General features: G+C 41.4%; 2 protein-coding genes across 4 annotated transcripts; one reads left to right on the top strand and one right to left on the bottom strand.

Moving 5' to 3' along the window:
- Positions 1–39: 39 nt before the first annotated feature.
- On the top strand, positions 40–5,245 carry dbr1 (debranching RNA lariats 1). 2 transcript variants are annotated; one of them, XM_044131136.1, is made up of 9 exons: positions 40–199; positions 1,088–1,285; positions 1,360–1,484; positions 1,557–1,637; positions 1,722–1,807; positions 2,873–3,097; positions 3,179–3,256; positions 3,333–3,478; positions 4,237–5,245. In XM_044131136.1, the coding sequence occupies exons 2-9, from the start codon at positions 1,089–1,091 to the stop codon at positions 4,913–4,915; spliced, it is 1,617 nt and encodes a 538-aa protein (XP_043987071.1). In that variant the 5' UTR covers positions 40–199; position 1,088; the 3' UTR covers positions 4,916–5,245. The 2 variants fall into 2 exon arrangements, with proteins under 2 accessions (XP_043987071.1, XP_043987070.1); XM_044131135.1 differs by having other exon boundaries at positions 41–72.
- Positions 5,246–7,493: 2,248 nt separating this feature from the next.
- rab5b (RAB5B, member RAS oncogene family) lies at positions 7,494–13,989 on the bottom strand. Of its 2 annotated transcripts, none has more exons than XM_044131134.1 (6): positions 13,932–13,989; positions 9,618–9,918; positions 9,378–9,529; positions 9,145–9,267; positions 8,339–8,432; positions 7,494–8,222 (listed from the first exon to the last, which is right to left on the bottom strand). In XM_044131134.1, the coding sequence occupies exons 2-6, from the start codon at positions 9,781–9,783 to the stop codon at positions 8,107–8,109; spliced, it is 651 nt and encodes a 216-aa protein (XP_043987069.1). In that variant the 5' UTR covers positions 9,784–9,918; positions 13,932–13,989; the 3' UTR covers positions 7,494–8,106. The 2 variants fall into 2 exon arrangements, with proteins under 2 accessions (XP_043987069.1, XP_043987068.1); XM_044131133.1 differs by lacking the exon at positions 13,932–13,989 and adding an exon at positions 13,211–13,328.
- Between the last annotated feature and the right edge of the window lie 1,240 nt (positions 13,990–15,229).

Below are 15,229 nucleotides of genomic sequence, written 5' to 3'. Positions count from 1 at the left end.
GATGAATCTGCTTCCGAGTCTAAAAACATGCTCTAAGAGAACTGGGCATGCGCGTTGAATGGTAAAAGCAAGGTGGGAAAATTTGTTCTGTCGCTTTCAACTATAGATTAGTAACAAAATCATGTGTTTTGGAGAAAATTAGAACCTCTATGGACAATCCCTGGAGACAAGTAACCGCCTCAGCTAAAACTTGATTCACGTATGTACTGAATTGCTATACGTCTGCTTCTGTCGTTGCGTTGTTTCGTCTCAAAAGGTATTGCTAGCTGAGGCGTGCTGTGTTTGGTTTGTTGCTGTAGAACTTGAGCTACTACTAATAATCTGGCTGCCAGAATGGAAATATATATATATATATATTAATAAATTAGGCTTTGTTAAAGCTATTCTTTTGCTAAATAGCAGCACCATGTCAGAAAAATACTTTCATATTCACGTTCTTAAGGTATTTTAAGTCAGTATTTGCTTGCTTTTAATATATTATGTACAATTTAATTTGTAGGTTGTCATTATCAAAAACTGATCAACTGCATGCAAAGGCTTAGAATGCCTGAGACACAGACCATGGTGACGTCATACAATGAAACAATTACAATCATTTATTGAGTAGTGTAACAGTTGAAACCATCCACCTTTTAAATCAAGTTAAGTCAAACCAAACTTCTCTTGTTTTAGTTAGAATCACCAAAATCATTTCTATTTTCTGAATGTTACAATAATTAGAAAAAGAAAATGGCATAGATGTAATTGATAATGTCTTCAAAGTCACAAGTTTACATGCATTTACTCAGTATTTGCTTGCATTGCCTTATAAACAGTATGACTGATTTGTGTCAAACATTTTGGGTTTCCTTCCGCAAGCTTTTCACAATAGTTTGCAAATTTTGTTGTAAAAAAATAAATAAATAAATAAAATGTAGAACTCATCTTGCACATTCTTCGTTTACATTCTCATAACCAAAAATAAAATTTTGACCGAAGTCAAATTCCAATTATTTGTAATAGTCGATGGCATCTCATGCCGATCACTAAACCTCACAGTGCGAATGTAAGTTCGTTTGGTAATCTGCAGCTCACCTGTTCCCCGCAGCATGAAGATCGCAGTAGAAGGCTGTTGCCACGGCGAGCTGGACAAGATTTATGAGACCATCGAATATCTGGAGAAGAAGGAGTCGATCAAAGTGGATCTGCTGCTCTGCTGTGGAGACTTCCAGGCGGTGCGGAATGAGGGAGACTTGAAGTGCATGGCGGTGCCTGCCAAGTACCGGACTATGCAGACATTTTACAAGTCAGTAGTTTGGTTTTGGTTGGGGATGATGGTGGTGGAGCAGACATTGCTGAGACGTGATGGGACTGTTGCAGGTATTACTCTGGAGAGAAGAAGGCTCCAATTCTCACCATCTTCATCGGAGGGAACCATGAGGCTTCCAACCACCTGCAGGAGCTGCCGTACGGAGGCTGGGTTGCTCCGAACATTTATTACCTGGGTAAGCAGCAGAAGGTTGTAGACCTGGGCCTCCGATACATTAACTAATATTAACTTGGTATTATGTCTCCAGGTTACGCTGGTGTCGTCCGCTATAAAGGGATCAGGATCGGTGGCCTGTCTGGAATCTATAAATCACACGACTACAGAAAGGGTTTGTTCATTTATATATTTTTAAATGTATAAAATATTTTGATAAGTTGTTTTTTTTCCGCTGACAGAGTGTGTTTCCCTTAAGGTCACCACGAATTCCCTCCGTATAATCCCGAAACGCTCCGGAGTGTGTACCACATCAGGAATATGGAGGTGTTTAAACTGAAACAGGTACATCAAGATCTAATATTCATCTGCAAATCCTTCAGATATGAACAGGTCTGTCATAATAACACATTTTGCTGGTTGACAAATTGTCCCAGAAGTTACTGCGATAAACGCTAATGTTGTTGTTTTGAGACCACTTTGAAGTGCTGTGTCGATGATGGCATAATCCAAATTCACTCTCTCGAAGGTCAATAAACTTTAAAGGTGCAGTGTTTTGTAAAATTTCCTTATTTGAGTTTTACATCATGTTATAACTTTATTTCCTCATCAAAAGCATACCTGTTCCCTGGATTCTTTCATGCATGTTTGAGAATCTGTTCATCTCCAAGGCAACCATTCAGCTGTGCAAAACCCCTGGGTGGACCTAGCTCTGCCTTTGAGCAAGAAGTTCCTGCAATTTCCAGGCTTCTGAGCTTCCGCCTCTCCCACAACAGCTAGTCTGAAGGAGCACACAGTTCCTATAAACCAGCCAACAGCAATTAGCCACACCTGGTGGAACTGCACATCTGCTGAGCTCATTATAGGAGCCACTTCTCAGTGCAACACTAGTAAAAACATTCTTAAAGGGCTAACAGAGGAGCCAGGTTGTGATGACTTCCTGAAGGTGGAGTTTCAGAAAGAGCGGGAGTTTTTAAAGAGACAGAGGCCCAATCTCAAGGTGTTAAATTAGGTAGTCAAATTTATTTTTAATTCATATTTGATATACACTTAATTTTAATAACAGCTCAAGTTAACATAGTCAGTTGAGTGTGGTATAAAATGGCACTATGTGCCTGGAAGACATAATACTGCCACTTCCATTTTGAAAAGAACTCTGGAAATGGAAAATTTTTAAAAAATATCCAAAGTAAAACATCACAACCAAAAACAATAAATAGGACAGAAATAAAAAAAAATATAGAAAGAAAACTAAAACCAGAAATAAAATGCATTATGAAGTCTCAGCCAATCATGTGATTAACTGATTCCTTGCTTATTGTGAATGACTTAGATATGATTTGCATATTGTTTTTTGGTGGTGGGGGGGTTTTGTGTCTTATTGGTAATTTACTCTTTCAATAAAAAAAGATCCAGATGCCCATAGACATTTTCATGAGCCATGACTGGCCTCGAAGAATCTACCACTATGGAAACACGGAGGATCTGTTGCGGAAGAAGAAGTTCCTGCGGTCAGAAGTGGAGACCAACACACTGGGAAGTCCGGCTGCTGAGGAGCTGCTGGCCCATCTGCAGCCCAGCTACTGGTTCTCTGCACATCTCCATGTAAAGTTTGCTGCTGTCATGCAGCATCCAGTAAGCGTCTCCGTCTCATCAGGTGGAATATTGCCCAGTTTTTAAACAAACAAAAAAAAAACTTGGTTCTCCTCTTCATAGCCTAAGGGAAACGCAGCCCCACGTGTCACCAAGTTCCTGTCTCTGGATAAATGTCTCCCCTACAGAGAGTTTTTGCAGGTCAGAGGAAGTCTTCTTCATAGATACTATGCTATTTCATACGTGTGTGTTCACAGTATATCTTTGTATCTTTCAGATTGTTGATATTCCAGACAGATCGAGTTCATCTGAAGGTCTGGAATATGACCCAGAGTGGTTTGCTGTTCTGAAAGCCACCAACAGTTTACAGGTGACCACTCCTCAGCGCTGGAACCCCCCAGAGAATAACGGCTTGCACGAACGGTACGCAAAGGTTCCCAAGAAAAATGACACGATATGCACTCAATCTAAATGAATCTCAGCATACAGTACACTTAAACTCTTTTTTTAATTTTTTTTATTTAACAAATTACTTTGACATTTGCAGAGAAACTGTCTGTTGAGTTAAGTTGCAGCATTTTTAGCTCGACTGACTGATTAGAACCTCAAAAATCCAATAATTCTTTAGGGAAAAACACTCTTCAGTGTGAAAGCTGCTACTGAGGATAGACTACTCCATGTTAGTCATCGTCTGTCAGTAGGATGTCTAAAAACAGTGTCTAGAAGTCAAAGACGTAAGACACTGATGAAAAGGAATCAGTGTTTTCTCTGTCATTTCATGTCTTACATGTAACAGGAAGGCAGAGCGGCTCTGTTTTACCTTTCAGTTTGTTGCAGAACAAGCTGGATTTAGAACTGTAGACAGTCTTTGTGTGTTTTCATAACTGACAGTCCGGTAGACTCGGTTTGATTGAGGACCAAAATTGCGACGTTTGTTATATTTTCAGCTAGTGCCGTGCACACTGTGCTGTGTAGAAATGTGCAAAGACCTTTGCTGCATGATGACTAAATCTATCCATCCGTTTTGAGCGTCAGTGAGTTCATTGTAAGGTTTTTGTTAGAAACCCAGAGAGCGTTGAACTAGAAACACAGGAGGAGGAAAGAATTCCAGAATTTGTGATTTTGTTGGTTGTGAACAGTGGTTTCCCCTGACGCTGCTGTGGGTGGTCTGTAACCGTCAGGTGGGACTTCAGAGCTTCGGAGGCGGACATGATGCAGGTGATGGAGGATCTCAGCGGGGAACTCGGCATTCCAGACAACTTCAGCCGTACCGTCCCGCCGTACGACCCCGGTCACCCCCAGCCACACGCCCCCCAGAGCTACAACACCAACCCACAAACAACAGAGCTCTGCGCCAAGCTGGGCCTCACAGACATCTACTGTAAGGTCAGACAGAGAGGCAACGACGCAGGCAGGTCCCAGAGCGCCACCGGGGAGGACGAGGATGAAAGTCTGGATGAACCCAGCGAGTATCCGACGGATACTTCAGGGTTGTCCAGTTCTTTTAACCCTGATGAGATCACCATCGAAGACGAGTGGGAAGAAGAGGAGGAGGAAGGAGCAAAGGCGGACCTGCCCTCAGATACCCACACCCCCAGTCGGATGGTCCTGCCAGAGCCCAAATCTACCATCTCCCCCTCCGTCCTGATGGACCTGCCACCCCCCTCCCACTCTACACCCATAGCTCCTCCCACTCAGCCAGAAGGCGAACAGGAAGGACGGTGCAGTGACGAGGAGGCTGCCGCTCGCATCCTGAAGCGGAGCAGCGGCGACGCGGGAAGTGGGAACACGACTCCGAGAATCAAACGCAGGAACCAGCTTATTTACCAGACCACGGACGATGACGAGTGTGAGGGTTAGAATGCAGGAAACGGACTTCTTTATTAAGATGACATTTTATGTGTTTTAAACAGAGCCAGATCATTTTAGAAAACAGGTTGAATTTCAGTTAATTTTGGTAATAGGAAATTGTAATTTAATGGCCAAGATTAAAGAAGCTGAAAACTTTTTTTAGAATAATCCACTAAAACTGAAACAAAAAAGTCAATTGTGGTTATTAGAAACATTATTTTCAATGCAGTACGCCTGAACCCTCAGCCATAATGATTTTTTTTTTTGTAAATTGAGCAAAATATGATTTAATTTTAATAAGGAACTTGCAAATAAATTTCTCTCATTACCCTAACAAAAGTACTGAGTATTTATTTTCCTAGTGATCTGCAAGCAGAATTGTGTATTTCTACATTTTCTGCAGATGCCTCAACTTTCTATATAGTTTTGGATAATTTTTCTGACTTCTAATCGCACACTGCCAACAAGACTCAGCTCGAAGTAAAATTCCATCAGTTTCATGCTAGAAGAAAAACTACTGAACACTGAACGATGCATCATGTAAACCTGAAACCTTTTATTGTATTTGAATTAAAAACGGGAATCGCCCATTAAAACTTAGTGTTCGGCTTATAAATTCTGGTAATTATAGTTATTTTTAAAACCACAGATGAAATTGACTTTCAGAACAGATTCTACATTTTATTTTGTCTTTGCAGGAGTTGCCAGCTAAAAAGGGCGATTAAGCTTTTTCCAGGTTGATACCGAGGTCCAGTTTGGTTCGGAAAAGCTGTGGGTAACATGTTGCAGACCCGCTAAAATGACATTGAAGGAAAAACTAAACTTTCTCGTGTGCACAAGATTTGGTAAGCACAAAATTGTATCTGGTACTCATATTTGGTTTGTTTTTTTTCCTGCAATGTCCTTTTTGAGGCTTCATGCCGTTCCATGTGTAGCCTTTGGAAAAGTTCTTATAACCAAGAGATGTGTTTCCCACCAACACCACCAAAAAGATGCTACAGGTTCCTGAATATATATTTAAACAAAATTAAAAACTAAGACAATCCCCATATGCGTTAAAACAAATCTAAACTTTTTTATATATGTAAATTCAAAAATGTGCACCCAATTGACTTGTGTTTACACTCCAAAAATTGGTGTTGCATATCTCTGCTTTACTTCACATCAACACACAAGCTAATATTTGGATGGAAAGGGATTAGCTAGTATTAGCTACTGCTAGTATACTAGCTATTGTTAGCTTTTTGGGGGGATTCATTGAGATTACGCATTAAAGCTTGAGTTCAATGTCCATCTTTCTACCACACTTCACCTTCAGTATCCTTTATAGAACCTTTATAGAACTTCCAACAGATTTTTTTCTGTCGCAGGGTCTGACAGAGCCTGCCTGTCGTGTTCCTTCCAAGTAGCTTATTTTTAGCTTTATTAACTGCACTATTACATCCTCATTTGTAGGTCGTTTTGCATGAACTCTTCTCTAAATTGCATAAATATATTTTTCACACTTTTAAGGTACTTGAAAGGGTTTTTCAAGAAATTGAAAAGGGAAAATATTGCACTGGTCACCACCGTTTGTTTAAATCAAATAGATTTATAACACTGATTAGAGTCCTTTGAACAATCCATTCCAGGTTTACAAGTGTGATCTCTTAAAGTCAACATACACTTTCATTAAAATAAGGACAATATATGACATACAGTGTCTTTGACAAGATCTCTTTACATCCATTCAAAGAGCCATTACAGTGTAGCTTAACGACAAGGCGCCATGTTGTTTTAAATACAAGCCAGTGTCAGGGAAGTGCTTTTCCTGCACCCTGTCCACAAAAAAAGTCACACCAAGGAAAAAGAAAACTTGGGGATAGGCACTTCTGTTCTTGTGTTTTACCAACAATTTTTTTTTTCCTGTTTTCTTCAGCGAGGTTTGACAGCTAACAAGCACACCTAACTCGTTTCAAGAGCATTGTCTGAAAATAAGTTAATTCATAAAACCATCTAAGATCACCGTGACAAGAGACAAACACTTACCAGAAGACGGGCAAAAAAGATCCCACAGGGAAACATGGGTTATTTTGAGCGTCATTTTAGATCTTTCTTCCACATAACTAAACAAACAACCCCAGGATATCAGTGATCTGAGGAGAGAATTTTTACATGCACAGAAGCAGACACCATGGTATTATCTGCAATTGAATCACCTCTATTACTCAGTGCAGCCCTTCAGTTGGTTTAAGAGATCTCCTCACAGCAGGATTCTGGTATTTGATGCCAATCTGAACCCTTTGGATTTCCCCGCCTTTCACTGTGTTTAGTGCCCAACATCCCCTCCACATCAAGGCCATAGTGTTGTGTTAAAGTTTCACCTCTTTCTTTATCCCTGCTCATGCACTACGATGCGGGGAGTTTCTCAACATTGCATCTTAAATACCTAAAAATACAAACAGGTTTAGCTAACACGTTGACCTCATGTAGTGAACTTAAGTTTCTACCTAGACTACAGGACATGATTTGGACAGGCTGGAATATTACAGCCGGAAGGCAATGAAGTCTAAACCATCACACTAGAAATTTGACCAGGCTGACACACTTGAGAAATTGTGATATGGATCTTTTCAAGCATGACAGAAGGGTTACAGATCATTCCAGGACAGTGTTATGGGGCAGTATTCACAGCAGACTTTGATCAGTTCAAAATGAGACAAAGCAAAGCTCCACAAAGAAGAAGAAGAAAGCTCCCTTTTCTAATGGTTCCTGTCCACTCACAAGAATGTGCTGTTCAGTTTATGCAACAGGACAGTGGGGTAAACTGATGCAAGGCAGAGAGAAACAGGATTTTCACAATTAGTGCTAAATACTACAACAGGCCTGCCACTGTCTTGCACATTCTTTCGTTTTGCACTCCTCAATCTTGGTCTCCGCCTGTTCTTTCCAAAAGTAAAATCTCCAAGTCTGGTGGGCAAACTCAAATGTCCACCCTTAATTCAATTGGCATCATTCTTCTTCTGTCTTCCCCGTTCCTTCGAGTTTTTGTCTGCTTGAACTGGAGGATGGGCGCAAAGCACAGAGGGGAGTGGATGTCAGGTTTCCCAACATCAGGCTCACCCCTGGATGTTGCTGCAACACGACGTGGCGGTGTCAGGACTGTAGTGGAGGAGAGAATGGATGGGGGAGTTAATACACAGCGGGGTGGATCAGGAGCTTTAGTTCCCACCGCAGCAGGCTCGGGTGGAGTGGGCGTCTGGATCCAGGAGGTTCACTCCCCGATGTCGTGCTGCGTGTGTTGGGTTCTGCGTGTCTGTTTTTGGCATCTTTTTTGCTACAGCAGAGTAAACGAGAGTTGTAATTGGATTAGCAAAATACAACACCTATTCCAGGTTATTAATTCATTTACAAAAGAGCTAAATGTGTTGAATCTGATACAAGGTGTCTCACCAATAGCCAAGAAAAGCTCGTTGACGTTCATGGCTGTCTTGGCAGACGTCTCCATGAACAGCAAACCGGTGTCCTCAGCATATGTCTGGGCTTCCTTCGTAACACAGAGAAGGTCAGTTGATCAGTGACAATGTCGTCCTATCCTCATCATTGGAGGGGTTTAATGAATTGGACATTGTTTTGAACGGCCTTACCAGGGGTGGACTGCTCTAGCAATACAACCATTCTACCATAAACTAGTGATACAGAGGTTTGAAGAGTTCATCCCCTCCCTTCAAAAATATTCACACCTCATAAGCTTTCAATCGTTTAGTCATGGTACAGCTAAAACTTTAGTGGGTCTTGTTCTTGTGTGCAGGCTTAAACTTTCGTAGGGCCCTGTACACTGAATTAAAGACCATGGTTTCCAGGGATATCCTTCTATTATTCAACAGGACAATGTAAAACCCCAACTCAGCACACTGACTGAGGAAGTAGCAGGACAAGAAATGGACTATCCCTGCTGTGACCTCTTGCAAAAGAGAAGGTGTAAAGCAGTTGTCTCAAACTAGGGCCAGGGTCCTGCAACTTTTAGCTCTGTCTCTGCTTCAGCACACCTGGCTCCAATATTAGCTCATTACAGAGTTCTGTAGAGCTTGACTTCATGCTGTTGAGGCAGTTTTAGCTATTGAAATTAAGTGTGTAGGACAAAGGACCCATCTATAAAATTGCAGGACTATGGCCCTCAAGGAATGCAATCCACTGGTGTAGAGGATTTATAATATGGATATAGAGAGATTAAAATGGGGAAAAAAAACAAGTAGTACCTCATATTCTACCAGTCTCTTCTCAGCAAGGTCGGCCTTGTTTCCAGCCAGAGCAATAACAATGTTTGGACTGGCCTGCCTCTGCAGCTCCTTCACCCAGGCCTTAGCTCTCTCAAATGTCTCCTGCAACCACATAATCAGAGGTAAAATAATGAACTTCTCACAAGACTGTATAATTAAACCCATTCTACTTAGACTAACTCGTAAATAATGTGTTCTTTGCCTTCATGTACCGGTTTAGTGATATCAAAGACGACAATGGCAGCCTGAGCTCCGCGGTAGTACATGGGAGCCAGGCTGTGGTATCGCTCCTGTCCTGCTGTGTCCCAGATCTCAAACTTCACTGTGGTGTCGTCTAAACACACCGACTGAGCCAAGAACGCAGCTGGAGCAACACGGATGAAAGAGCAACAAGTTAACATCAAAGTATTCTCATAAGGAACGATCACCTGATCATCACCACTGCGTCTCACCTCCTATAGTCGTCTCCTGGAACTCGTCGAACTGTCCCTTGACGAAGCGTAGTACCAGGCTGGACTTGCCCACAGCCATGTCCCCCAGCAGCACCAGCTTGAACTGGCAGATCTTGGTCTGCGGTAGCGAGCCGTTGGATCGGCTGCCGCTCCCTCTGGAGCTCATACCGACCTGTGCAGGAGACGGCAGGGGGGCTGGGCCTCCTCCCTGGAATGCTGCTCTAACAGTGACCCGAGTGGCCTCCCAAATAGACACTCGTTACCGAGGCTGGCTTGATCTTTGTACTCTTCTGGTGTTTTTCTTTGTGCAAAAGGAAAAAACTTTAACTTTTGTGAAGTGAATTTCAACAACAGGTTCCATACTTAGTAATATCTCTGGTTTTACTCCCCACTGGTCTAAATTAGAGGAGAACTGTGATCAATGCTAAGTTTTAGTTGGTACAGTCTACCTCAAAACTGACTCTGAGCAGAAAGAAACCTTTCTGCTGAGTGGGAGTAACACAACAGCTCATGTTGGAATGCTTTTCAAAGAAATCTGAAGAAATGTTAATAAAACACAATGTCAGTTTTGGGGGTAAGTGACTGTAAGACCCAGGGAGAAAACACAACCTTTATCTAATGTGACTAGAAACATTGTGAAGATAAAAGACATTTATTTAATCACTATGCTATATCAATACAAATGGGTTTTTTTTTTTTAGCTAAAGACAAACCTCCCACCTCAACTTATGGCACACAAGGAAAGACTGGGTCCCTGATGCAACAGCTTCCAGAACCCCCTTCTACAGGAATATTTCTTCAGATGTCCAGCCACAGGGTTTCTTTTCCTTGTAATTGACAAGTTGTTGTGTTTGCACTATTTGTTCTTATCATTGTCCGGTTTGGGTCAAGGTGGAGCCATCACAAATGGCTTCATATTTGACACGGGAAATTTTGTTGGCGAAGCAGTTCGTGGTCACCTCAATGACTGTAAGATGGCCGGGTCCCCATGGCAGCAAGCCATCACCTTCCTTCACATTTGGTTACAACGCTACGGTTCCTCCCTCACTGACTCTTTGGTCTTTCCTATGCAAAAAACACTGTTCCAAAATCCCATGGTTTGGTTAGATACAACCATAAACTGGTAAAAACCAGGCCCTTGTTCTATGCTTTGCTTTGTTCAGAGCACTGAAATGAGAGGAGAATTGGGCAGAATTGCATAGAAAGGCAGTGGCTCGGCTAATATAACTTCTCGAACCTATTTAGAGCTCTTAGACTCTTTGGAGAGACAAATCAATTGTCTAGGTAGCGTTCCACAACAAGGCAGCCTTTAGTTTTCCTGTCATGAGCTTCTCTGATTAGCACACACTCTGACCGCAGACTGAACTTGATGGACTGCTAGTAATCCTGAACATATCTGACTTTTGAATCATCTGTATTGCTGCAGCAACATGGACTCTACTATTTGAAAAAATGGTCCCTATAGCCTACAGGTGTAAAACTCCAATCCTTAACAGTCGGTGTCCTGCAACTTTCAGACACAGTTCTGCTGCAATAACACTGAATCAAAGAATTAGGTCATTGGAAGGACTCTGGAGAAATTGTCTACATACTGAGGAGGTAATTCAGCCATTTGATTTCCATGTGCTGGACCAGTGGAACATCTGAAAATGCAGGGCAGTGGCCCTTGAAGACTGGAGTTTGACACGCCTGTTATAGCCGTCATCACAAGGAGAAACATTTGCTTGTGTAAGATCAGTCATTAGCTCTTCCTACTTCACCATTTAGTCAAAGCCTGAATCCCCCTGAGCAGCAGCAAACCAACAAAACATCTGCTTTTATGGAAGTGTTAAAGGGGCAGCATTATGTAAAATTGACCCCTGGGTGTTGCCTTAATTTTCTCATGCATGTTTGAAAAATCCTTAAATCTGCCATGACAACCATTCTGCCATGGGAGAAATTAAAGTTGACTGATTGATTGATCCAGCTGTGCAAAACACCTGGTTGGACCTAGCTCCACCTTTAAGGCCCGGCGGCATGGGCGGGCAATGGCCCCCAATGCACGCACAGATTCAGCTCTGCCCCCCCTGGACTGGAAGCTGTTTGTTGTTTTTACCTCAGAGTGGCCAACTGTCTGTTATTCCTATGTCAATTTGACAGTAGAGGCTTCCATACTTCCCATATCTGTGTCCTCTATCACTTTTTCAGCAGTCAAAACTGTTTAATCCGTTGTTAACATGTAACCTGTTTTTCCGAGCCGCTTTCAAACGCAAGATGAAGCTGAGACCTTGCGCTGGGTTTACACCTGTGTGGTATCGAAGGAGACCTGCTGCTGCTGTGCAGAGCTACTCGGGTGTATGTTAGAATCATGGCAGCAAACCAGCAAAACACAAAGAAGTTTTTCCCCCAAACTAACCGACTGAGTTGAGTAAAGCTGTTGGATGCAGGTAATGCTAGCTAAAAGAAGACTAACTAATAACAATACAGCACCTTAAGCTTGTTAACAAGTAGCTTGTAGGCTACTGATGATGTTGTTGTTTATGTTCAGCTATGAAGGTTCATTTTGCCCCACAAAACAAGTTGATGCCACCCCCTGTTAAACTTGTCTGGAGCTGGGGTTGGCACAGACCCTCAGTTTCCAAGCTTCCGACTCAGAGAAGCCTTCACTCACAACTCCCCCACTTAACTCCTTCAGACTAGCCAGAGGCAGTTAGCAAATACTGCTAAGTACAGATGGAGCTGTGCATCTGCTGAGCTCATTAGGCGTGCTGATTGCTCAGTGCGGCGCTGGTCAAAACGTTGTTAAAGGGTTAACAGAGGAGCCATGTTGTGATGACGTCCTGAAGGTGAAGTTTCAGAAAGAGCAGCAGTTTTTAAAGAGACAGAGGCCCAATTTCAAGGTGTTAAATTAACAAGTCAAACACCTTTAAGTCATATTTAATGTATACACCATTTTATAAAAACTGAAGTAGTTAATTGATAGTGCTATAAAATGGCACCATATGCACACAGTGCCATTTTATAGCACATAGTAAATCTTAAGTTACTGTTTATATAAAAACTCTTTTTACATCATATCTTTCAAGTGAAAAGTGATGTTTTACCAGGACTGTCCTCTGTGACAGTAACACCCCCTTCCTGCTAGGCACCCTAAGACAAGCAATACAAGCTAAAAATGCAAGACTGTGAGAAATTCGCAGCGCGAAGATAAGACAATTTCAGATCGATGTTCTCACATGTCATGTCAAACAACAGAGGTCTGAATCAGATCAACAATGAGATCTACAGAACGGAGGGTGAAGGTCTCAGCACGGGTTCTGATGCTGCGCCTCTGCGTCTAATCGATACAATGAGGAGGGGGACTGTTGGTGGGGGGGCTCCATCAGTCCATGACTCCAGCTCTCTGAGCCGATCGTTACGACGCTACGGTTCCTCCCTCACTGAACCTTATCTTATCTCACGGAGTGAGCTAACGACACACACCGCCGGGTCCAGACGAGACACCACTCAGACTACAGACCTTCGTATTTCGACGCTGGACTAGAAATAGAGATTCTTTCTCCTTCTACCGACACGGCGTGTTCTTACTGACGTTCCAGCGAAAGGATATTTACCGTCTTTGAGCGGCAGCAGGTGTCCCAGGCTTTTCTGGTGGAGCTATCAGCTGCTGCTGCGGCTGCTATAAGAAAAATGGTAACACTTCCTGTAATCTGGCGCAGGCGCTGTGAGTGCCGCATTGTCAAACTGGCATGAAGGGAAATGAAAACAAGTGTTATCTACCCAGTTTATTGAGTTATTAAGCAAAACCTAAGAACGCCTAGAATAATTCAAGCATAAACACTGCGTTCATAATAAATGCTACTGAAATTAACTATTCTTTAATAAAAAGTAAATGCAGTGGGTGTCTGTAATAGAAAAGACGCGTTGAAAAGGGGGTTTGCTTAAAAATAAAAAAGATGGCGGATTGAAATAATATTTTCCAAGAAATTCCACATGGTTCTCTTTGCACTTTTTGTCTGGTGATAAGTTCGGTGGAATATTTGAAAGTCGGAATTTGAAATACAAACATTCCTGTCAAGCTTTCTAGTTATCTTTAGCCAAATCTGGAAAAACGACGTAGCAATAGTATTTTTAGTCATCAGTAGTGCCCTTTGTGGAAAAATGTTAATTTTAGAGATGATTCGCACGTTTCACAAAAAGCATGAGAGCTAGCAGTGCACAATCGAAAAAAAAACAAAAAACAACTCATGATACCTCACTGGGAGTCAGCACCCATGCGGTTTACATAAGTAAAATGTTATGAATGACAAAATATTCATCTTTTAATAATCTTACTTTTTATCGCTTTCCTTTTAACTTCCTTGCATCACAAATGTCCACCAACCTTTACTCAAAAGCAAAACTGGGACAACCAAACCTGTATTTAATTGATTCATTAAATTTGGTTTGTTTTTAAAGAAAGATTGACACCTGCTTGTATGTTTTGTTTGTTTTAAAACATTGTCTACGCATTCTATGTTGTTTTGTATGTTGTTTCGAATTTCTCCCTTGGAAGACAATAAGGGAATTGAACGGAAGTGAACTGAACGGTTCTTGTCTCTGTGACTAGACAAGAAAATTAAAAAAGGGTCAGTCGCACCATAAAATGTTCAGTCTGTGTGCGGTTCTTCTAATAAGGCAAACCTAGACAAGCGTTTTTACAATTTGGATCCATCTGGTCAGTCCTCTTCAGACCAGAACTGATCAAGAAGAGAAACTATTTAAGGCGGGTTTCTGTTAGGCAAAACTGAAACTGTTTCTCCTTGAACTTTATCTCATAATTGCTGTGCGTTATGACTACAAGATTATGTAAATTACCTCTGCTGGCACTAACAAAGTTCCCAGATTTACTTCTCCTCAGTCTGCCACTTACAGGGTTTTGTCAAATATGCGTAAGGCGAAAGAAATAAATATGAACGCTGTAAGCAATAAAACGAGAACTTGTCAATGTTTCACCAGGAGCTTTTTGCAATGTCTTTCTTTAGAGTCACTCAGAATCCTATGCAAATGTCTAACTGTAGCAGGTTTTAGGAGTATTTTACAAATTTATGGCAAAGTAGATCTTAATAGGAGCTCAGATAGGATTACAATGAAAGGCACAAACATTAACTTCTACTTTCTTTGCATTCTGGGACCATGTAAAATCCCATCGAACCAACATTAACAAATGTTCAACAAATTAAGCGTTGTGAATTACAAAAAGGAAGTGCATGGAAAGATATAAACGGAGCAGCCAAATGCCTTCTTTCAGTCCTTAAATCGTTTAAACCTAAAATCTTAAAACCATCATTTTCATAGATCATAAGGAGTAAGGATCATATCTCCAGTTCCAATGTCTGTCTGTCTATCTATCTAATCATACAGTACAGCAAGACAGAGATTTTAAAAAGGAGTGGCAACCTCTTCCAAAGGGGGGAAATTAGCTTTTCTAGCAGTTTTTCAAAATTTATTTTTAAATTTGATTTTAAAGATTTTTTTAAAAAGATTAGAGTGTAAAATATGATTACGTTTTTTAATCTAATTCTTTTAGTTTAATTTTCTAATTTTCCCCTGTAAAGAAATTTTGAATCGCTTTGTATAAATGTATGGTGATA

Source organism: Gambusia affinis, linkage group LG11 (assembly GCF_019740435.1).
Source record: "Gambusia affinis linkage group LG11, SWU_Gaff_1.0, whole genome shotgun sequence".
Lineage (NCBI taxonomy): Eukaryota > Metazoa > Chordata > Actinopteri > Cyprinodontiformes > Poeciliidae > Gambusia > Gambusia affinis.
This window is presented reverse-complemented; position numbering and strand designations above follow the sequence as displayed.

What these genes read in the sequence shown, in the direction of transcription:
- dbr1 (XM_044131135.1), top strand. An exon ending in ACTATGCAGACATTTTACAA is followed by an intron (nt 1,286 to 1,359) that starts GTCAGTAGTTTG and finishes GGACTGTTGCAG; the next exon opens with GTATTACTCTGGAGAGAAGA. An exon ending in TCCGAACATTTATTACCTGG is followed by an intron (nt 1,485 to 1,556) that starts GTAAGCAGCAGA and finishes TTATGTCTCCAG; the next exon opens with GTTACGCTGGTGTCGTCCGC.
- rab5b (XM_044131134.1), bottom strand. Translation starts at nt 9,783, where the DNA reads ATGAGCTCCAGAGGGAGCGGCAGCCGATCCAACGGCTCGCTACCGCAG. An exon ending in CCAGGAGACGACTATAGGAG is followed by an intron (nt 9,530 to 9,617) that starts GTGAGACGCAGT and finishes GTGTTGCTCCAG; the next exon opens with CTGCGTTCTTGGCTCAGTCG. An exon ending in AGAGACTGGTAGAATATGAG is followed by an intron (nt 8,433 to 9,144) that starts GTACTACTTGTT and finishes TGTGTTACGAAG; the next exon opens with GAAGCCCAGACATATGCTGA.